The sequence below is a fragment of the Columba livia genome, chromosome 1 (assembly GCF_036013475.1).
Source record: "Columba livia isolate bColLiv1 breed racing homer chromosome 1, bColLiv1.pat.W.v2, whole genome shotgun sequence".
Classification (NCBI taxonomy): domain Eukaryota; kingdom Metazoa; phylum Chordata; class Aves; order Columbiformes; family Columbidae; genus Columba; species Columba livia.
In genome coordinates, this window is record NC_088602.1 from 165,560,500 (window position 1) to 165,584,546 (window position 24,047).

General features: G+C 38.4%; 1 protein-coding gene across 3 annotated transcripts in view; it reads right to left on the reverse strand.

Annotated features, from left to right (window-relative positions):
- EEA1 (early endosome antigen 1) overlaps positions 1 to 24,047 on the reverse strand; it is a 77,846-nt gene that overhangs the window by 7,946 nt on the left and 45,853 nt on the right. For all 3 annotated transcript variants that reach the window (XM_065042635.1, XM_065042627.1, XM_065042642.1), the window contains 17 exons: positions 23,870 to 24,019; positions 22,786 to 22,905; positions 22,352 to 22,555; positions 21,552 to 21,752; positions 19,989 to 20,102; positions 18,633 to 18,788; positions 16,604 to 16,743; positions 15,689 to 16,019; positions 14,079 to 14,180; positions 12,456 to 12,650; positions 11,433 to 11,615; positions 5,163 to 5,348; positions 4,568 to 4,699; positions 2,580 to 2,765; positions 2,044 to 2,282; positions 469 to 589; positions 16 to 114 (listed from right to left, as the gene is read on the reverse strand). In XM_065042635.1, coding sequence (XP_064898707.1) covers positions 16 to 114; positions 469 to 589; positions 2,044 to 2,282; positions 2,580 to 2,765; positions 4,568 to 4,699; positions 5,163 to 5,348; positions 11,433 to 11,615; positions 12,456 to 12,650; positions 14,079 to 14,180; positions 15,689 to 16,019; positions 16,604 to 16,743; positions 18,633 to 18,788; positions 19,989 to 20,102; positions 21,552 to 21,752; positions 22,352 to 22,555; positions 22,786 to 22,905; positions 23,870 to 24,019 — 2,859 coding nt within the window. The remainder of the gene's footprint in view (positions 1 to 15; positions 115 to 468; positions 590 to 2,043; positions 2,283 to 2,579; positions 2,766 to 4,567; positions 4,700 to 5,162; positions 5,349 to 11,432; positions 11,616 to 12,455; positions 12,651 to 14,078; positions 14,181 to 15,688; positions 16,020 to 16,603; positions 16,744 to 18,632; positions 18,789 to 19,988; positions 20,103 to 21,551; positions 21,753 to 22,351; positions 22,556 to 22,785; positions 22,906 to 23,869; positions 24,020 to 24,047) is intronic.

The following is a 24,047-nucleotide window of genomic DNA, read 5'->3' on the forward strand; positions in this document are numbered from 1 at the left end:
GTAAAACACACCTACCCTTCTCACTGTCACTGAAAAGCCTTTTCCACAGGCCATACAGTTCTGTACCTCATTGTCTTCTGCCCACTTCCTGTTGAGAGCTTGGGTGTGTTTGATCTACATAGAACATATAAAAAAAAAAAAAAAAAAGGCATTTTTTTTAAAATTCTTATCTGATTCCTACTAATTTCCTCTGTTTTTGCTGCACACACTACCCAGTGCAGTATAAAAGCACCAATTCTGCCACGATACTGAGAGCTTATATTTGTTTAGAGAGAAAATCTTCCAAATTTCAAAACTATGCGCAGATTTAAGAACCCACAGACAGCAATATCACCCATGTACACCACAATCACAGCATCTTAATCACTCTGGAAAGGTAACCCACCACCCATCTGACACAAACTTGACATTCTCCTAAGTTCCCACATAGAGAACCAACAGCTTTAACTGCTTCAAATCAAACTATACCTGTAATGACTGGTTTTCACGGCCAAGTTCCTGCATTGCAGCAGTAGTGTTGTCCAGCTTTTTCTTCATTTCTACAAGTTTGGCTTGAAGCTTTTCAATTTCTCCCTCACTTTTTATACACCTAAGGAAAAACAGTAAACCATCAGCTCGAAGCATATGAGGCAACGTACACTGACTCCTTTGGGCAGGTTGTCGCGACTGAGGAGTTACTCTTAAAATTCAGTCAAAAATATTCTTGCTGTGAAAAGTTCTTGGATGACTTGACTGGAAAAATGTTCTGTTGTAACAATCAGTTTAAGATCATCTGGCATTTCTCCCAAATATCTGTGGCTTATTATTACCTGGAGTAACTCCCAAAGCCAGGGACAGTACTGAATGCAGTCCAGCAGCAAACCCTGATGAGCACCCATGTGCAACAGGACACTCTCACAAACCAGCTGCAGCAGATCAGGTCAAACAACAGAGCAGAAAGGAAACCTTTTTCTTCTAGCAAAGCCACCTCCCATCAGCTGAAATTCAATTAACTGTTGAAAGCCAAATTTCAAAGGGTGTTTTTCTGCCAAGCTGTAAACAGCTGCTGGGTGAGTTAAGCACAGTATGGCAAGGGATTGCCAAAGAAAGAGGATCTCACTTGAACTGATCCCATCCTTTCCCAAGGTCTACTGCTCAAAATCCAAATCAGCAAGCTTGACAGTATCAAAACAAGTTTTCCACTCTGCCTTCACCAAACATGTCAGGAAATAAGGACAAAAAAATTTTCCTGTCTCACAGGTGTTTCTTCTACCCTTGTAATGGCTGCTTTCAGGTAACTCCTGCTGCCTTGCATGCCTCCTGCTGCCTGAAGGCAAGGTGCTCTGCTCACCTAAGTCTTAAATATATTGTACAGACCTGGAGAAAAGATGACTGTAGGTTTTGAAGAGGAAGAAAATGCCTCTTGTGTGAACCTTAGCCTATCTAATCCAATTATATGTTCATTCTCCTAACACTGAGCGGTGGGAGCACCTGGAAGTCCCTAAGCAAACTGGATACTAGTGCAGGCACTAAGGAAGATGTTCCAGGCTTCTGCATGACTCTTCTACTCCAAGAGAGTCAAGGCAGGGAAGCCTCAGAGTGGTGGAGAAGGGTAGTTAACTCAGGTAAGAGAAGCTCCCTCTGTCAGGCCTTGCAACACTCATACAACAGATGAGATGAGAAGCCACAACCTACACATCTTCAAGCTCAGAGGAGCCCAAGGGATCTAGAAGGCTCTTAATGGACAGCCATAAATCTTCAAGTCCAAACACAGAGCTCTGGCTTTGGTGATAAGTAAGGTCCTGATAAGCCTGCCTGATTTTCTACAAAACAGTCACCCTGTCAAATCCCACAAAGAGCACAGTTTGCTCCCAACACCCCTTGCTGTGCTTTGGCAGGGAAGACAGAAGGTTGCACTCTGGAAACCACACTCCCAGCCCAGGCATTAGGAACAAACACGGATTTAAGTAAAGCATGCACAGAGAATCCCAAATCAACAAGTTTTCAGCATGAGGGTATCCACTGCCCAGACTACACTTCCACATTGTCAAGACCACAGCTCACCTCTCCAGCAACGCTCTTCTCTCATCCTGATTGTTCTGCACCGTTGCTTCCAAGACAGCGATGTCCCCACGTAAATCATCCGTCTGTTTCTCCAGCTCGCTCACTCGCCTCTGACTGCTTTGCCACTCTTTCTTCATAGTAGCCAGGTTTTCATTTAGAGCTGTGACCTGCATCGTGAGCTTAGCCTCCTTTTCCTCATGTCTCCGGCTTTCTTCTTCTTTCTCTTTTTTCTCTGTGTGCTAAGAAAACAATGGAACAATGAAGAACAACCTTCCAATTATTCTTTCCCTATTCCCTGCATCTAATTGAGGCAAAGAATCTTACTGTACTAGAATCACTATTTTTAATCAACAAACCCATTAGACAAGACTGTCATCCCACTGAACTTTCCTACAACATTAAATGCCTCAAAAGTTTCTGACCTTGTCATTTAAAAACCACTGTGATGTGAAACTAATTGCCAACCCTTTGCTTCCCTGAAAGAATCCACAGGTGGGTTCACAAAACAACAGTCTTATACTCTCTAACATACTAACCAGTTTAGCTTCAATTTCAGCACATTCTTTCTTCAGCTCCTCTTCTCTCTTTTTCAGCTGATCTTTGACAGCTTGATGGGTTTTTTTCTCCTGTTCCAGAGCTGAATTCATATTATCTATTTTGCCCTGCAGCTCTAATTTCTGTTGAATCAATAGCTGCTTTGCATCCTTGAGATTTGCCACCTCCTGTTAGGATACAGAGCTCAATGTTAAAGTAGCGATATTGAAAGTAAACTATCTAAATTCAAAACTACTATAATTCTTTCCAACAAGAGGACAGCAATAATTTTTAGTTTTATCACTGAAAGAAGGGATGATTTTACAGCACAAGGTATCAGTGACTTTCAAGATCAAAGATTTTAAACTAGTACCCATATTATGAACAACATTCAAATTTTAAAATAAGTTTAAAATATGTTTCTACTAAAGTAGTGGAAGCTCTGTTGGATTATCTTCTACAGTTCTTTGAAAAGATATGTCCATCGTAATTTTTCAGACTCTGCTCTAAAATGTATTTCACATTGTTCTCTAGTTGCAATAATGAGGTTCAAGGCACTGTAATGACAACGTAAAATCCACACACTGATGGAAGGAAACTAATTTCTGTTAGTCTTAAACGTATAAAGAATTACCCTATGTTTTACGCAACTAGGATGATACATTTGGTTTTAAATATTGGTTTTACTTGTTCTTCTGCAATAAAACATAAAAATCCTGAAGCAGAACAGTTTGTTAAATTTATAGGAATCTTCTTCCTTAAAATTACACAGCCAAGTATACAGGTACTAACAGACTAAAATCAAAATAAAAATTTCCATCGTGAGTTAAAATCAAAACAAAGGCAGCGAGATAACACATCCTGAGGACAGGGGCCTGGCCTATTGATGCACATCTATCCATACCCTGGCAAGAGACAGGTAACAGCATGTATGGCTTTAGGAGACAGCTTCTAGTTTAGTCTGATTGCTTGTACAGAGATCAAGAGATGAATATTAAGCTGCCATTGGTGTGCACACATTCTATATACAAATTTATAAATTTTCTTCTTTAGAATAGAGATTTCAAGAATGACGAGAATTACAATAACCCTTCCCCAAAATCCAGTGAAGTACTGGGCACAGATGGCTTGACAGAAACAAAGTACAGACTTCTATCCAAAAATAAGAGACCATTTTCTAAACAGTGGAGAACAAAAGAACATCTGAAATTCATAAGAGATCACGTTACTTCCTTTGTATTACCATACAGGGACTGTACCTTTATTTATATTTGTGCAGCAACTTGAACTCTGTGTGTTTTTAACAGATGCAAATGTAACTCAGAATAATAAGGAAAATGCGAACTACAGGCTTTGAGGAGTGTTTGCTTCTACAGAGACTCAAAAACGAAATATATAAAATGTGGCAAGAAACGAAAATTATTTAATTAAAGCCTCCAAACATTTACTCTTTAGAGACCTCATTTGATTGTTACGATTTTGGAAGAGAGTTAGTCTTTTATGAGGCTCCTGACATTGTTTCCTCCCCAAGTGTGACTTTTTAAGACATTTTAGAAACCACAGCACATCGAGGGAGTTTCAACTCTACTATGCATCTTTGAGAAGTACCAGATGTGCCTAGAATATTTGGGAAAGTTCACATTCATGACACTTTTGGACATCTTTCTGCACTCCACAATAGTTAAGCAAGGGTATGCACAGTCGATCTACAGAGAAACTGAACAAAAGTCAGGACGTACAACCCCTCTTGAAGCTGAGATATGTGGTCCACCTGGCCAAGAACACCGGGCACCAGTGCTCCAGGTTTATCACTAACCCAGTCAGCATTGCTCAAGAACCTCATCAAAATCTGTGCTTTGGTTCCCTTACCTGTAATACTGACACTTACAGCAACCATCTTTGCAAAGCCATTCCAGATAACATCTACTGAGTAGGCACATATTTCTTAACAGGTAACAAACCACATGAAGACCAGTTTGTCTCAGTATACCTTCTCAAATTCTTGCTTGCAGGCTCTAAGCTCTTCACCCAGCTTGGCACTTTCTTTTTCAAGTCTACTCCTTATTTCCTGGAGCTCCGTTGTTTTACATTTTTCATTAGCCAAGTCTTTTTCTTTCAAAATCTTGAAGAGAAATAAAAAGTGCTAGAAAAGTTACTTCTTCCAAGTTCACAAAATAAAAAACCAAAAAACCACCAAAACAAAACAACCAAACAAAAAACACCCATGGTCCAAAACCCACTTGGAGGCTGTGTAATTAAGAGAGAACAACCACCGCATATCTCTACCCACAGTTCATAGTGCAAACAATTAGCAGCATGTTTGCAGTTTTAGATTTAAAACTAATAACATTTTCCCACACGTCTAGCCACCTAGAACAAATTAACAGCTAATTAAATCAAATTCACTTCAACTGTCTATTAAAAGTCCCGCACCAGAGGATCAGTAAAATTGCTACTGCTATGCACTACAACATCGCTCTGCTCCCAAAATACCTCCTCTTTCAAGACGTAGCAGAAATTCATAAAGGGTGCCTGTGTGGGGTGGATGCCTCTGTGTGAAGACTTCAAAAGGCAGAGGCACTTACCCTGTCATTCTGAAGATCCTGTAACATTTTGCTCTTCTCACCCAGCTGCTGGTCCTTCTTTGACGCATCCTGCTCCAGCGTCGACTTTGCTTTCTTCAGTTCCTGAATCTGTTGATTGTTGCTAGCGATTCGATTTCTGCTGGAAACTAATTCTTCTTGAGCTAGAGCAAGCTTTTCTTCTGTGGACTAATTACAAAGAGAACTCTGCAAATCATCTGTCAGTTTAAGAGCTTCAGATACTCAACAGGCACTTAAACATTTTCCACATGGAAAAATCATTATCTAGTGTGTAACATTCAGCTTCAAATGTTGACAAAGCACAGGTACAGAAACTTTTAGGTTACGAGCTTACCCTAAATAAAAGAAACTACCCCAGAACCATCTCCAGCAGCAATACCTCAACGTACATATTACCACTTGCATTCTTAAATGGCGAAAAGGTGAAAACTTGCAAAAGGGCAGAGAATGAAAAGTGACTAATAAAAAGAGAATGAACTTGAATCTGCTCACAAAAATTTATTTTATTCTCTGGGCAAATGGACTGTTCTATAACTCTAAACAGCTGTTACTGAAGAGGCAGTGAAGCTGCACTGAAGTCATATTGAAAGTCATTCAATGCTATTTTATAGCAATGACTCAATGAAACCAGTTCTAGGACAATAATGAAATTTTTGCAAATCCTAAAATGAAATGTACAACCTAAAAATGCTAATATCAGGATAAAACATGTCACAGTCTCAGCTGCATCAGAATTTTAAACACAAAATTTGAACATCCATTCAAATTCTACTATAGATTACATTTTAATTTGCCTCCAGATCTCAACTCTCACCATTACCTAGAAAAAGAACTTGGATTTATCTCTCCACAACAGGTCACAAAAACCCAAGAAAGAACATAAAACTTGCACCCAAGGTTCATTCTATTTGCTCACAGCCAAGTCAATCTTTGGGTTTCTTCTTGAGTTAGTATTTTGGAGGTTTATTTTTAAAGCCTTCAGCTTAGGCAAAGACTAGTCTTACTTAGAAGCATGTTCTTTCACAAAGAACCAATGAGAAAGAAAAATACCAAACTCATCCTCCACTCCAGCATAATATTGGCCTTTTATGAAAAATGTTGATGTCAAGACAAAGAATGTGAGGGGAGGAGATTTATTACTAGTGACAAATTTATTAGCTTCAGTGCACCAGTAAAGATTTAAATTCTTTCAAGATAAACTAAACTCTTTTTGAAGTTCTTACTTAAATCCTAATCAAACCTCTTGTTGAAGGTTAGTGATTTTAAAAGGAATAATAAACACACTACTTTGACTTCACCTAATTATGCATTTGTTTTAGCAGCTCTTGTGTTGATTTAAAAATAAACTGATTTCTGATGCTTCCTAACCGTTCCTTGTCATGTCTAAAGTGTTTTGCCTGTAGAGTCAGCCTTCAGTTTGAAACACCAATGATGGAACACTGCTGGTTCAATAGCATTTTCAACAACTCCTGTGGCTCTCTAAAAGCTCAGACTGGCTTTTAAAATTAATTTGCAGACAAATTATTTTATTTGCTTTCTGAGTTATTGGAGTTTACTACTTAAAACTTTGCAATGTGTTAACTCAGAAAATGTTTTAAGCAAAATAGGAGGTGCATTTGCAATTTCAAGCGTCTAGCAAGCTGGGTCTTTCAGAAAGCAAAACTATCCCTCTGCTCCAGTGTGGGGAGTGTAGGAACATGTTTTCCTAGCAGTGAGAAAGGCTGGGAAGTGCAGCATTCTCACAGAACATCTTCACAGGAAAACCAACACTCTCCACGGTTTTAGGAAGAAGCATAATGAAGACACAGCTTTTATTCAAATTCAGTTCCACTAGAATAAAAGTGGTTACATCTGATTTGTTAGCACAGGATGATGAAATCTGGCTATGAAGTGGATTGTGATACCCATATTAAAAGCCTCACCTGGGGTATATTCCTCTCTCAATGCCACCCCCCAAAGTGGCTACACTGGAGAGCCAGTATTCAGCACACTCTGCACTGCATTACGCACAAACATTTCTATAATTCAGTAGTTTCTCATATAAGAGACTTGGAACTTTGCATACAATTTAGCATACAATAACTTACGCATGTGCCTCTTAATTGTGCTGTGATTAATAATGATGCTATCTACGTTAATGGGGAAACCATTCAATATAATTTTAACAGTAAATGCACCTTCTATCTATTTATGCCTTTCTTTCAGAAGTCCCCCCCAGCAACCTTTCAAAATGAGCAGGAATCTTTGGGCACACGTTAAATGTTCCATTTATTATCCTTGCTCCCAGCTCAGTCTCCACTGAGACTGTAATTCAGCCTGATTCTTTTGGAAAGCTGAGGCGCTTGCATCTTTAACATAAAATCATCCCTCAATAACATCTGATGCCATTTACCTTATTTAGTTATCACGCAGTTTTACAATTGCTCCCAGAATACAATAGGTGTTCTCCCAACAAGATACCCACAGTCATCAGATTGCTCTTTGAGATGGCAGACAAAACTGAGCGCATGAAAAAGGCACACTCAGAAGAAAATAAGGCAATCTGTAGTTAATTTTTCTAAATAAAACCAGATCTTAGGATAACTAGTATAGAGTTTAAGTAAATAAATAACAAAATATCACAGTCTGATTTAGTACAAGTTGGGCTGTTCTAGTGCAAGTTAACAGTGCCAATAGCAGAATTAGCTGGGTGCTAGGACCTGGATTCCTTCCACCTAAGCGAGGTGCACAAATGAGCATTTTAAGTCTTTGTGTCCCATCTTCCCGCCTCCCTGACTCCAGCCCACAAGGAGCAACAAAAAATTATTCAGAGACACCTGATCCCTCCTCACTTCCTAAGAAAAAGGGTTAGACTGACTGTAGCCAATTTAGGCTCTTGACTTACAGACTTGAGGTTTGGCAGCATGAATATTGTCCCAAAACGCCCACTGGAGATACAGTGACAGTGATGCCAACATTGGAGGCAAAGAAACATTCTTTTGAGAACACAGAGGAAACCAGGACTGACTACAAAAAGTACAAATGCCAAGAATGAGGCATATCTGGCAGAGCTCAGGAGGACAGAATTCACAAAAAGTATGTTTGCACTAACTCAAAATCAACGCAAAAATAACAGTTCTGCATTTTTATTAGCTCTTCCATATAAAAACTGCCTTTTCCACATAAAAAAAATTGCATGTGCGTATATATATATAAAAATGTTAATATGTTATATATACACATATATATATTTGTGTATACATATATGTGTCTACATATGCACACAAATATTTAACAGTATTCTTTTTTTGTTATATACATTCTTTTTTAATCAAAAACTGTAGCTTTTACAAGCACTCAAATCTTGCCCAGTTTCTTTTTCTTGTCACAGAGACAAAAATGTGTGAGTTCAATTACTGTTACAGACGGTGCATTTTTTAAAACAAAGTAAATCTGCAGCAAATAGTATAGACAACATTATAACTACATTTTCACTTCCGAATTTATTACAACACTTCTCACTTTTCCTCTGTGAATGTTTAACCAAGTTTGCACCTGGCTACAGCTACATCGCTAGGATCTTCTCTTATTGAACCAGAAACCAGGATTTTAAGGGGTTGTTTTGTTCTTCAGTCATGCTGACAGTGATGCTGACAGTGTTCCAGTGAGCAACTGCTCACTCTACATCTCTTTCTCATGCAACCCCGTATCTCCAAGTGCAAAACGCAAAAGCATTCGCTCACTTTCCAGTCCCCCCACAGCCTCCCAGCCTGAGACGAGCCGGCCATCCCAGCAGCGATATTCCAAACAGGTGCCAGCAGATGGTGCTCAGTGCTCGGCCCAGCTCCTGCCATCCCCTCCCAGCACCCACACCCTGTACGGCCTTCTATGATCTATCCCCACACCTGAAACCTGGGCCTCACCAGTAGCGTGGTGCTACACCATGTGGGAATATTTAAGCTTTCCCTTTTTAACTAAAGAAAACCGAGCGCTGCTGGGATCTTGTGATACAGCCTGGCCTGGGCAACGCTGGGCCTCAAACTGTGCTGACTCCACACAGCCCTGCAGGGAGCTCATTTCTCTGCTAAAAATCCTACACTGAAAGACACCAAAGCTCCTCTTACATACAGGGTTTAAAAAGTTCTACTACTGCCTACTAATATGATTAAGACCAGTCTGAACCTCCGCCCACCCACCAGCTTCAGTTCCAAACTTTAACCAAAATCCACAGCTCTGGCTCCAATTATCTACTTGTATTAAGTAACTCCAAAGTAACAAAACACTCCAGATGACTGACTTTGAATTGGACTGTGAAACTCTACCATAAAGTTCTTCTGACTTGCGTGGTATTTTGATATTCAGGTCTCCAGACTTAACAGTATCATGCTGAGGCTTTCTAACTTCCTTTTTCCTTTGCAGTCTTCTAAGACAAGTTATCACTGCTTCTTTAGGTTAACATTGCAACAAGGCAGCACCTCCACAATTAAAGATCTGTTCCTCACCTGTTCCCTCTTCTACATTTTAAAGAAAAAAAGTGGTGGCAAGCAGACCTCACTAATAGCAACTAATATAAGTTTAAAAAAAAAAATCAGCAAACAGCCTCCAAGTTGGTACATTACTTTAGTACTGAGGACCCCAATCTTTCTCAGGCTCTCTAGGCTCCACAGAGACTTAGATAATAAATCAAGTTACCTGACTGCTCATCTTGAAAATCTTGTTTACCCATTGCCATCATTTTATTATATCTTTTTTACACGCATGGTCTCTCTCTCTTGCTACCATCCCCATTCAGGTTTTGAAAGTATGTGGGATGCTTACTGTCCTATTTTATACTTGCCAGAAGTCATCGAAATGGTTTAATAATACTTTTTCAGAGCTATTTTTGCAACAAGCAATACTTAAAACTATGCCCAAAAACCCAGTTATTGAGCATATCCAATGCTTTTATGGGTCACTGCATTACCAAGCGCTGATTTAAATGCATTGCAGGAAATCAGCTCACAGAGATACATGTGCTGTAGTAACTAACCGTAAATCATGCTAAAGTTCTTCACACTTTGATAGAGCGCTTCGACCAAATAAATAAGTATGATTAGCTGATAAGTAAAGCTGCTGTAACGTGCAGGAAAACATGGCAGGTAACCCAATGCTATAGAGGAGTAGTATGATTAATAAAACTCAATGGCCTATATGTAAAGGAGCTATTTCTGTTTTTCTTAAAACAACCCTGAACCTGGAGTTTGGCTAGGGCTCCACAGCTCACATGGGCCTCCCTGAAACGGCCACAAAACCTACAATGATTTCAGTGGTGGGACTGAAAGGCCTCCACTGGGCCTCTGAAATCTAAGCAGCCCCCAAAGGCTCCCTTTATACATAACGAAGCAAACAGAAGCTGACATCTAAAACAGATCAGATGATCTATCCTCCTAAAGTGCCTATTTCTCTCCACAAACTTCAGAAGAGCCTTGAACAACAGTGTCAGACAGACACAGACAAGGCTGTAGTGGGATTCATCTCAAGTGAGAAGTGCCAAAGCTCCACATTTTGCCAGCAGACAGTCTGTCTCTGCAGCACAGAATGTGCTGGGACTAACTGGAGCATTGGCTTAGCACTGGCATGGAGGGGGGCAGAAAAAAAAAGGACAAAACCCCCATTTTCTGACTGACTGAGCTCCCAGCAATACCTCTTCGAAGGCACTACACCCTAACACCAAATCAGATAAACTCAGCTTAGGAACCTCAAAAACTTCAAGGACTAAGTTCAGATACCTGTATTCCAGGCAGGTCCCTAAATCTACTGTTCCTATTAGCTTGACATCTCTTAAATGTGGAAAATCGGCCAGGAAGAAGAGGAAGGGGCAAGGATGTGGTAAAAGAGTTGCCAACTAAAATTCCAGTCAAATCATCTAGGAGACAGCACCTACTCACCTGGTGGCAGAGACTTTGCCCTAATTAGGTACACTGTTTAATTTAGTTGAAAGTTACAATATATAACAAGAAAAAGCAACATGAAAAAATAACTCTTAAAAGAATACAAAACCAAATATTTTACTCTGCTGCTGTACAAATGCAAGGGTAGTTCAGACAAGCTGGCAAATACCCTTGGCTTTACATTAGTTTCAGGATGTCCTCTGTCCCAGGGCAAGGGATTGAACACTAAATTCTCTATATAACTTTTTTCCCCCCATACAGTTCTTGCACTGTTCCTTGGTCTTCAAAATGGATATAAAAAGATGTACTAAGTCACATATGACACTAAAATTACTGTAAGTACCTTAAGGTCTTGCCTGGTTGCCAGCAGCTCAGATTCTTTCCCATAAAGGTCCAGCTGCAACTTCTCCATGTTTTCCTTATGTTTTTCATAGGTCTTCTGTAAGTCTGCAAGTTTGGCTTTCTCTGCTTTAAGCTCCTGTGCTGACAAAATCGACTGTTGTTGCAGTTTGTTCTCCAGTTCTGCCTGAAACATAAGCATAGGAAGTTTCAATTAAAGTTACAGACAGTAAAGTAAGTTTAATAATTTCAACAAACTGTATTTCAACCATGAGAATTTTTTTTCCACTTACAAAATAGCAGTTCAGTAATCTAATGCTTATGAATTTACAGTAATATTTTGTAAATACTTTAACAAAAATAAAAAATCATGTCAGAAGACTAAGTCTAACACATTAACACTAAACATTAAAAATCTAAAGTATGTTTCCAAGTCCTGAAGTTTCCAGTCTGACTAAAGCACAAATATGATCACGTAGCATAGGGCAGCCAAAGCTGGCACACAACATGGCACACAGCACAACATTCCCTAACGTTGTAAGACACTTGAACTCTTTCCATTATGGTTTATGAGTTTCAAACTGTCACTCAAGAGAAATTCTTCTGGTATAGTAAGAGAAGACTTGGTTTAAAGCTGCCATGGATGTTCCAAAACACTGTAGAGTTTGTCTAAACTACCTTCAGAAAACTACTGCTTTACAAGAAAAGGGCAGCTCTTGCCTCGTAGCACACTCCTGAAGCAAAATAAACAAACTAGCCATTTTTATTGGTTTATTGAAACTCGTTTCCTACAGAATCCATATTTCAGCACTGGTTCTTTTTAATTTCGTTTTGTTATTTTTGATGTTGTTGTTGTTTCAATTTCCAACAGCCTCTGCAGACCTTGTTTCCACATCCTGACCTTATAATTTCCAACAAGACTACAGCAAAGAGCTGTTTATAACAAATACATTGACATAAAAGCTGCAGCATTTATCAGGGAAATTCATATTAGTTTTCTTAAAGGAGTAAGAGAGGTTAGTCCTACCTTTTCTAGAAGAGCCGTTTTTAATTCAGCTTGCAGTGTCTCACTATGTTTTTTCTTCTGCTCAAAAGAGTCCTTCAGCTCTCTCAGCTTTCCCTGCAGATGTTGCTCGCTTTTCTCTTTCTCTTTCAGAAGACCCTGAATTTCCAGTACTTGCGCTCGTGCTGAATCGAGTTCTATCGACAACTGCTTAGAAATCTGCATTCAAAAATAGTAAATAACTGTATATAATTTTAATTTAAATCACTATTTGTACAACTGCCTATTGAACCACATGGATGACCAATTACATAGTTCAAAAAACTTCAAAAGTTTCACAGATGAAAAACTGGTCAAAGCTGTTAAAGCTGAAGATACAGCCTCAGAAAATTACCTCCCAAAAGACTGCCACAAGTTGGAGAGAATGCCTTGATTGTAGGAATTTGAAAGGCTTGCCCTATTCTGCTTTTCTCTAGGCACCTGCTATTTCCCTCTGCTAGAAACCTGATATCAAGCTACACCTTTCTTGTGGTCCAGTATGCGCACTCTTAAGTTTTTATAAAGAGCTGCGGATTATTTGCAGCAGCTTCCAAGCATGCTGCTGTTATTTCTTGCACAGAGAACCAGATCATCCCACAGTACCACTGCGGCTACTTTCTCCTTCAGAGCTAGGTGGCACAACACTAGCACATAGGTTTAAAGAGCTACTAAAACACATCAAAATCATCTGTTATTCCCAACTTCCTACCCTTAGAGCAACTTCAGTCATTGTTCACCATTCAAAATTAAGAGCAGGCAACTTTTCTCCAGCCAGCGGTGGTCTGGGCTCTCCTGCTGCCAACTGTAGCAAATACCAACCTCATCCTCCTGCCCTTGCCACACAGCACCATGGTGCTTCTGCCAAACGAGAGAGGAGCCAGGGGAGTAGCAGGAGGAGTCACAGAGCAATTACGATCACACTTGTCCATCCACATACACTCTTTTACAGAGTAAGAGTCCATCGCAGCCCATCAAACTGTGTCCACTGACCATCTCTTTTCTGATTCCTTTAGGGAACAGGTGAAGCTTGCATAAAGAAATCCTTGAAAGTGGATTTCGGCTTCAGGCTGCCAGCTGGACTACCTGATTTTGCAGTCTGAATGCTCATCTTTAAAAAAGAAGTATATTTGGTCCTTATGCACTCACAGCCAATTACACCAGTTTGCAAAAGCAACTAAATCCTTCAAGGATATCTGAAAAAGTCCTGTCAACCACATGGAGAACAGACTGATTAGGCTTGAGACTAAAACAGATCTAAGGATGCAAGAGAACACCTTTTATTGTTCACAGACCATAACTATCAAAAAAAAATGAGAGCACAGTCACACAAAATTACTGTTTCACTAATGAAAAAACCTGAAGGGCTAAAATCACCTGCTAAGGTATGTGGGACACAGAAAGGTACGAGTAAAACCTGTATTTTAAAACTTCGTATTAATATCTTGGAAATTTTAATATCACCTTCTTTCAGTGCCTCAGGTAGGTTCCAATTTGAGAACTGCAACCTCTTTATCTCTCATCATTCCCAGCATGTAAAACTGAAAATTAATCTCTTAAATGTGTATTACGACTGCTTTCTAGATTTTTGAAACTAAGTGGACAGCTTACCCCCTCCTTCTTTTCCAGCGAGTTTTTCAATTCATTCCTCTCTTTAGCTACAGACTCTGTTTGTGCCTGGAGCTGGTGTTTTACTTCCTGGTAAGACTTTTCCTAAGAAACAGAAGACAAGCAAATATTCCTGTGAGCTTCTAGGACCGGGTACCAAGTATTTCTGCAGGATCTACAAAGCCTTGAAAAATGATGCTTTTCTTTTCAGCGAAAAGCTTCCCTTCTCAGCTGCAGACATATTTTCAGCTAAAAACTTCTCAAAACTTTAAAAGTGGTAAAACTAAGCTGAACACAGCTGATACCCCATACTTAACAAATGCAGCCATGGGCCAAAGAGTTTTTCTGACCAGTGACAGTGCCCCTGTTTGAAGCTGCGGTTTGCAGCCCTTCTCTTTTTCGTAGCTGTAGCCTCATCACTCTCCTCAGGATGCAAAATTTCCTGATGTTCTAAAATTCACAAACCAACACATCTGGAGGATTTGTATGCAAATACAACTACATTTTAAGGCCAAACACTACATATTTAAGTCAGTGGCAAGCCTCCAAATGCTACAGAATTAGACGCAGAATCTGGACTCCTATCGTTAAGTCTAAATTGGGGAGAAAATCTTCAAGTTTTTAGGAGAAACAAATATTTAAACAGCAGTAACTAAGTCAAGCAAACAAAAAGGCTTATCTTAAACAGGTGAAAGAGTAAAGGAAAAAATGTTATTTTTAACTAGGAGCAGATTTTTTTTTTTAGATCAGAATAAAAGCAGTTGTGAATGGGTTCTGGGAAACGGTGACATGTAAGATGAGAAGGGAATCAGAAAAATACCTCTGCTATGTCTGAAGCAGGGGTGGCACCAACTGTGTAAGAAAATCTCTAAAAAGTACTTATACAGTGCTGATTCACACCACCAATAATGCAAAAGAGGGTAGAAAAAAATGTATTTCAAGGCTACTGAGTGTTCACCCTCATTACCATAGTGAGTGTTCACCCTCATTACCACAGTAGGTTGCTCTGGTGGTCAAGCGCTTGTTCCTGTATCACCCTGAGACCTCTCTGTAATTCAAATAGTTCTACTACTCTGATAACACCCTCAGCGAGACACTTCCCCAAATGACAGATGATGCCACTCTGTCTGCAGAACTCAGCCTTCCAGTGTGTCCAGGCAAGTGCACAGCAAGGATCTATATAAAAGATTCTACAAAGGAAATGAAAATGGCCTCACATAAACATCTTCAATATGGCGGTACTTTAGCAAAGGATTTAAAACCGTGTTTTGTAATAATAAGGCTGATGTATTTTTAAAGAAGGGGACATTTCCCATCAAACTGTTTCTCCACTCGTCTTCACTTGGTTTTCTTCACCATATTAAAGGCACGCAGCAAAGAAAAACGGATCCTGTTGTATGATATGACTGACATTTAGCAGGGCAGATATCCAGACAAAAAAATTTTAAGGTAGGCTACATGTACGAACAACTAAAAATCACAATTTCTTTTTCCTTAAGGCAATTAATTTCCATGCATTGTCATTCTGTGTACACTGTTTTCAGAGAGAAAACAAAGTCATTTCATCAGACTGTAATTGCAACAAACAATGTCTAATGAAGGAAACTACTAACCATTTCTGTCACAGCTGCTTTTCCTTTTTGTATTTCCTTTTCTAATTCCTCCTTTCTTTTTTTGAAGGATTCAGAACTTTTTGAGAGCTTGTCTTTGGTAGCTGTAAGGTCCTTTAACAGAGTATCCTTCTCTAATTTCACTTGTTGCAGCTCTGATGTCGCTGCTTGCATTTTACAGTCTAATTCCTTGAGTTGTTTACTTGTATCTTGATTTGATTTCTCAAGGTTTTGTTTGAGGCTGGTCTTTTCCTCCTCCTGCTTTGAAATTTGCTGTTTTGCTTGTTCAAGGGCCTCAGATTTCTTCTGTAAATCCGATTTAGCACTAGACAACCTGCAAATAAAAAGAGAAAAATGAAGTGCGTTTTTTTAAAATTCTTCTTCACAGGTTTCTTTGTATCATTAAATGTCTCTATTATTTAACATATTAACTGTAGAACTACTTCAAAGTATGCCTTTTTCATCTAGAATATGGGCATTTTGTCTCTCCAGTGAAGACATCCCAGCATCTCTAAATGCTACTTTGAGATGGATTTTTCTTCCTCAAATGTTATGAACAGAAACTAGCCCTTACGCATAAATTACAAATTAGTCATTGAAAGTTACAGAGCTGTGGATATTTAAAGATGGGCCTCAGTACTTCAGACTGTTCAGGTATTAAACTGAAAACAATCACAAAGAATAAACAGAAGAAGTGTACTGAATCACAGCAGTGATTCACATGAGACAACATGGCAGATGGAATCTGCATGGAATACAGAGTGAAAGAAAACAGGTGGGATGTAAATGGGCTCTTGTAGCTGAGAGAATATATTGCTTTTATCAATGATTTTGAGAAATCACAGGAGAGATGAATAAAATTTCAACTCTAGTCCAAACCACTCTAGTTTTAAGTCCTGTAACACAGGAAATGCATACGCTTCTTTTGCTGCTTCAAGTTGTTTACTCAGTTCTGCTGTTCGGAGGTCTAATTCTGTATATTGCTGGCGCTGCTGCTGTAACTCCTGAAGAGTTTGCTCTTTGCTTGCTTTAGCATCAAGAACATCAGCTTCAAATTTCTGAGATAGAAAAATAAAATACATAGAGACATCAGAACACAACCAACAAAACAAAAATAGCAACAAAAAGCAGAAGTCATCTAGCCTGAGAGTAGCATTTAGTGTAGAAAGGGGTCACAATTCTCACACACCATCTATATTTTTCATTAGTTTGCTGTTTATCTTTCATTAGTTAGTTGCTGCAAATCTCTTGCTCCGCCAGAAGTGACCTGTTTTGGTAAAAGATTTTAAAATAAAATGCCAAGCAGACATTTTACTGCAAAGTAACAGATAAAATGTAGAAATCTTCAAAGAGCCTATCCAAAACACCTATACAAAAAAAGGCCATACACAGCGCTCAGCTTTGGGGCTGGGATCTCAGCCACCACCGAGGCATTTCAGCAGTTTCAAACGGCTGATGATTTACATATCCCAGGAACTCTGACATTCTTTACAACAGAAACAAAGACACAAACAAGAGCTGTAAAGAAATCCTATGCTCACCTGGAAGAGGTTTTTCTTGTTTTGCTTTTAGAAGGTACTTGTTCATTTACATGGAGTATAAAGAACACAGGAGTATTGAGCAGATGGGCACTGCTCAGACCCTTCAACACACTGGTTATTTTACAGGCACTTGTGCTTTCATGCAGTGGTCATAAACCAAAATGTCCAAGTTTATCTGAGAAAATTCCTAAGGGCTCTTTGGTTTCTATTTTTTTAATACCATGCATTCAACTGGAATGATCCCAAAGAATGGTGATGACACCAAGATTTTACACAGAATTGCATTCCTGTTGACAGCATCAACAAGCCTGCTCAGTTTCACACTTCAGCTACCAGGAACCTCATAAAATCTTGTGCAAGAAAGCACTGTATTCCTCCCAAGCATTTGTGTCTGTTGGCTACTTGTGAAATTTTAGCAAAAGGATGGCAAATAAAAACACAAATGAAAGCAGGCAGGGGAAACAAAAGTGTATGAAAGAAGAGAGAGATGAAAGCACAAAATAATTATGTCAATAACGCAAATGTCTGACTGCTTTATTTTTTAATAGCACTGAATTAAAAATTTCATGTGGGGAAAACAACCTTCCTTCTCTTCTATAGAGCACATAAGCTAAGAAAAACACCCCACTCAGTCTTGAGCATAACGACTGCTAATCTCCCTCAAAACAGACAGACACCACTGCAAAATGAATTCCGCATTGCTCCTATGACCCATGAATTCTGACCACCAAGAATGCTCAACTAATATTGAACAAAGGTTAAACCACAAATTTAAAAGGTCCCAAACATTAGGACTAATTCATCTCCTTAACTGAAAATATTAGCATTTCAAAACACCAAAAGGTTCTGCAAACCTTCTGCCAGAATTGTGTGTACTTTAAAAAAAAAAAAAACCTGATTCCAGAAATGGAATGCCAAATTCAAGATCAAGTTAGCAGAAAAACACTAATAAAAAGAAGTCTTGATAAAAACCCTCTGTAGAAGCTTACTGAAAGGCTTTAGAAATACATTAAACCAGGTAGTGTAAACCTGGGCTATGTAACACATATTCCTTGCTACAACAAGTCTATAAGGTTGAACTCAAAGACTCTCATTTTGGTGAGTATTCATGTTTTCTCTCATAACACTTTACAGATAGAACAGAGGTTGGTGGAAGCACATGTACAGGAAAATGACAGTATAATGGCAATGTCCTAAACCTCCCTTCCGAGTATGATATGCTAGCGTGGAGAAGAAAAACAAAAAGGATTAAAGGTGGATCAGGATACACTAGTGAAAAAGAAAACCTACAAAAGTGGTACTGTTATAATCCTTCCCCCACAATTTGAGCACAGCTTTTATGACGTACTATCAAACAGGAAAGAACACCAGTTTCTGTAAGCTCAGAGACTGTTTTTAATACAAACCTTAAGCTGCCCCTCAAGCTCTTCAGTTTTCTGTTCTAAATAAAGATGTTTCTCTTTGTACTCTTTAAGATTGGCTTCCAGCTGAGCACAGTATTCCTGCTTGTCATTCAGCTTAGCTGTAACCTGATCCAACTGAACGCTGACCTTATTTAACTCCTGAGGTAAAATAAAAATATGAGGGTTTTTAGTCTTTAAATAACATCCAGAAACAACTAATGTCACATGTGCTTCAAATGATCTAACTTGTTCAAATTTAAAAGGAAAATAATGTTTCTTTTTAATTTGGAGGGGCAGGAAATTGAGGAGAAACACAAACACGTGCACAAATTCTCTTCGTTAAACTGATTATATTTCTTTCAAAGCCTCAATATTTCTCTCAAAATTCACAGCCTGTGGGCTAAATCTTAGCAAAGGTGTTTTAAGTTATAAATGGAAGAGGAACTGTAGGTAATAAATGTACCAGATCCTGCAGTTAGTACAATAGTAACTAGAAAGTAACGCCACAAAACCTCAGAGGAATTTTTTGCTGTCTTCATGAATTCAAGCACCACCGAAGAGGAAAGCCAATACCATGGAAACAGTCAGTTCTCCACATACCAGAGATGATTTCAAACCATTTGGTTTAACACAAAACAACGTAATTTCTGCAAGAGACATCACTAAGGTGACAGCTACATTGAAGCTCGTTGATCTCCAACCAAGCTGATTTATTTATTAATTAACTATTTAATAGCTGCAAAAAGAGGTCTTCTGTTTATAGCAATTAATTACATTCCCACCCTAAAAAATATGCTGTTATATTAGCATCTGCTGGATGATTCCACAAAGACCACAGCAGCAATAATTCTAACAATGCAAATATTTGATTCAGCAGTCAATGGAATGCTTCATTGGCATTAACAAACATTAAAAAATGCCATTTTAACAACAGTCTTTTGGCTTTTGTGTCTGTTGGCATACAGATAACTATTTCTGAATACAGGCATCTGATTCTGAATTTATCTGAACCTGCAATAAGAGTTATGTGTTTTCACTTGTAGCCAGGGCATTCTACAATCTTCTCCTCATAACATAGAGGTGAGAACTGAATTATACCTGAACAGGACAGCTTAGATTCTGAACCATAATCCTACAGCAAGGAGAGGATTCCTATGTAAATTCTTGACACTGCAAAATACATCTATCTGGTCCAGACTACAGCAAAAAGAACTGAATACATAGCATGTGGTTAAAATACCATAAATGATGATTTCCAAATGCATATTCACATGCATAGTTTGTAAACAGACTAGTCTTAGGTTTTTATCTAGTTTATCAGGTAGAATAGAAACTTTCTGCTTATATGTTGCTCATAACCTGTTGCTTATCTTGCAGTGCATGTTGGGCAGTGTCGAGATGATTCTGAAGATCCGCTCTTTGAGCAGCTTTTGATGCTTCTGCTGAAAGCAGCAATTCAGTCTTTGCTTTTACCTGAAAGACAAGTTGCATTTCACTACAATTTCTATTTTACTGTAGCTCATTTTTTTTATATTCATCAGTAAGTTTAATAGTAAAATCAGTAGTTTTCATGTGCTATTAAAAAAAAAAAAAAAAGGAAGAAATATTTTCAAGGTTTAGAAAAATATCAGGATATTAAGCCACAGTTCTTACTTTGAGCTAAAAAAAACAGACAAACAAACAAAACAAAACACACACAGACACAAAAAAACCAGTCCCACTCATCTTCTATTCTAGGAAAACATTTTTACTTACTACCAAGGAACAATGGGATAGACTTACTGCATTCACACCCCTGCACACCCTGATGTCCTCAGACTACATACACATTTAAGGGTCTCCACATTTTTGAAAGCAAAAAGAAAAAGAAACAACCGAAATATGCTTCTGCATGCATACTATCTTTCTCTGCTCCTATGTGCCTGTTAGGGAGCAACCTGCTTTCCTTTCGAAACGCCCAGCAAAAGAAAATGCAAAAGGTGGGTATAATGGTGTTGGTGCACAGAGGCAATGTTCAGGGTCACTTGCTATTGCGGTTTACTGCTTTTCTCCCTAGTAGAAACGCTGCTTCACTGAAGACTCTATGTAAGGAGAGCTCACACTGCCTTAAAAAGCAGTTACAACACCCCATAGATCATTCAGTTCTAGTTCTAATATCTTGGTGAAAAAACAGCCCAGATAGTGGAGCGAAGCCCAATGAAAACATCACAAAGCTCCATGTAGGAAGAAGTTCCTAGACCTGTTAGGAAACCGAGTAACACTAATTCAAAAGACACCCCAGTGCGCTAATCCAACAACAGCACCAGCTGCTCCAAGTGTACCGAAGCAAGAACTTCTATCAGATGTTATTTATTCTTTGGGAGAGCTGAGCATAATTAGCAGCTTTTAGCTTAAGCAGCACTTAATAGTAGCAGAGTCCACACTGAGGAATTGCCTTGTTTATTGGATTAAACTGACATCAAGGTGGCCCACAGCTTTTTTGTTTTTCGACAAGACGGCAGCAGAGGAAATTTCGAGGCAACAAGAAGATATTAGTGACTTGAAAGACTTTAACTCTGGTACACAGAATCCAGGACTGATAAGAACAGGGTTTTGGATGACTAATCTTACAAATACAACATGACACGCTTGAGCACAGGTTTTCCCAACTCAATTATGAATGTTGGGTTTTTTTTTTAATTAAAAAAAAAAAAAAAGTCTCAAAACAATACAGACCATAACAACACCAAAAGGCAAAATTTGCCATCTATTGCTATTCCAAATCCACTTACATTTTCCTCAGTTTTAACTGCCTTATTTTAATTAATTCATCTGTTAGTAGAAACATGCAATTTTTCCCAAATTGCTTTGTACGTCCTCTGGAAAGAATATGGAAATCACAAGCAGCATTTATCATTACCAGATAGTATAGAGTTCCATTACCTGTACATCCAGTTGTGAAACTTTCTCTTTACTTTCATTTAGCTGGCTGGTTAGTTCAGTGATGTTTGTTTCCAGGGAAAGCACACGGTCTTGAGCAGCTCTTAGATGTGCCTTTTGCTCCTGCACTTGCTCATGTAGATTCTCTTGGGCTTGTTTATGACTTTCTGATTGATTCTTCAGCTTTTCAGTCAGCTGAGTTACCTGCAGGGCAAAAAAAAAGGAGGTAGGCAGAAGAAAAGGCTGGAAAAGCATGTTCGAGGAAGTAATTAATCTTTTGACTTCTAGCATGTCTTATCATGGCTTCGGAGACACAAAACTATCACATTTCTTTTTCTGAGCTATTACAGTAAAGCTATATCCTACAAGCTACCAGAGTTTAAACAGGTTACCACGTGAAAATGGAAGCGAGACAGAATCATCAATTTGGCCTTACTGCAATAAACACAAACTATTAAGGAGACAATAGATGCATGCTAAACTGAATTTGGTGTTGAAAGCAGGAATGAAACTTCTTTTTAAAATAAGAGAAACTAAAATGTATATGTATCCAAAAATTATTTGTAAGCACATATTACTAGCATTTGTACATAGGAAATATCTAGGAATTCTTTCCCTTATGCTGATAGCAAAGAAGTCACCAAAACACAAGTCCTGTGAAACAATTTACAGTAAGATCTTTAAAGTATCAAAGAAACAGCAAAATATAGAAAAGTTTGGTGTCAAATCTATGAGATAGAAGAAAAGGAAACAAGATTCAATAATGACAATGAAAGAAACGAAACAATTCTCCAAGTTCTTACCTGTATTTGCAATGCATGGTTTTTCTCTTGTAGCTGGTTAAGTACAGCGGTTTCTCCTTCGCCAGCTTGAATTTTTGCATATAAATCCTCTCTTTCCTTTTCTAGCAGAGAGATGTTTTCCTTGCTTTTCTGAAGCAAAGCCTCAAGATTTTGAATTTTTTGGTCCTTATCTCCAATTTGTCGTAGAACTTGTTCCAAATCATTCTAGAAAATCGCATAATAGCTTCCTTAATTATAAGGACCTTAGAAGTTATTCCTAATGCATAAAATGTTGAATAAATTAATTAAACACTTTCCGTATATTTTGTTCTAGATTTGTAAGTTAATTTATTGAAACTAGAACAAGTCATGCAAGTCACTTTTACAGAGAAAACATATTTAAAATAATGAAATCTTGAAATACACTTTCACATGAGGATACATAACTGTGTTACCTGGGCTTCTCGTAGTTTTGCTGTAGTATTTTGCTGAAGTGTCTGCTGTTCCTGGTGCTGCTGTTTTGCCTTATCTAATTGATGTTGCAATTCTGTGGAATTTGCTGCTTTTTCCTTTAGCTGAAACAAAACCAAAAAACAAATAAACAACCAAATAAGACAAGAACCATTCAGTATGCCAATAGTGTTCCATGTTCATTCTAATGATCAAAGATTTTAGTCTATGAAAACTGGTATAAAAATAGTGTGTAATGCTAGTTAAAGAATCAAAATCTAACCAAAGCATTCATTGCCATTAATAGGTGAGATTCTACACCACAAGTGAGAACTACAAACCAACTTTCAGACATATGTAATTTTGCTCTCAAAAATCATAAGAGATTTTTAGTACATTTTTTCCAATAGCTGTTAAGATGTAACATGATTGATAATATAGACACCTGTAAAGCAACATTATTATTACTATTATTAGCAGTTTTAGTAGCAACTTCAGTTTAGCGGCCTCTCCACCTCTATACTGGTCAAGGCTTTGAAAATTAGCTACAGAAAAGCATTAAAGTTTTGACAACATACCACTCAGTTATTTGGCCAATCCCCATAGAGGCAGCAGAAAATCAGCAATATATACAAGATACTCATTAAAACAAACAAATATTAATAAAGCAAGTGTTCTCTGCCCATCCACCCCACACAGGCTATTAACTATCCAAGACCTGCTCTGTTATGTTCACAGAAATAGCTGTTATGTCTCACAGAAATAGCCACACACAAAACTTTAGGCTTAGGTACACCTAGGTCTTTTTTTTCCTAAGATCTTTAGACAAAGCTCATAAGTGCAAAAAGCACATCTTTTATTCATCTGTAAAGCACCATGAACACACATGCATCCAGTGAGCATTTAGCCTTACAAAATCTGTCATGTAAGTGGCATTTTGGCAGATTTTGACAAGTTCACTGTGAGATTTGAAAAATAGTAGTCAAATGAAATTCCTGTAAGGACAAACTTTAAAAACTGCAACATCACAAGTGTCTGCAGGCTACCATCAGAACCAGAGGAAACCAGAGTCTGCAGAAAAGCCCCTACCTGCTCTTCAGCACGTGAAAGTTTTAATTGCAGCTCAGCCACCTGCTGCTCTTTGTCCATCAGTTTCTCACTCGACAGCTGCCTCTGCTCCTTTAGCCGCCCGTGGGCTTCCCCAAGCTGGCGCTCTGTTTCTAGAAGTTTACTGTGCAACTGAAAAACAAAACAAACAAAACAAGTC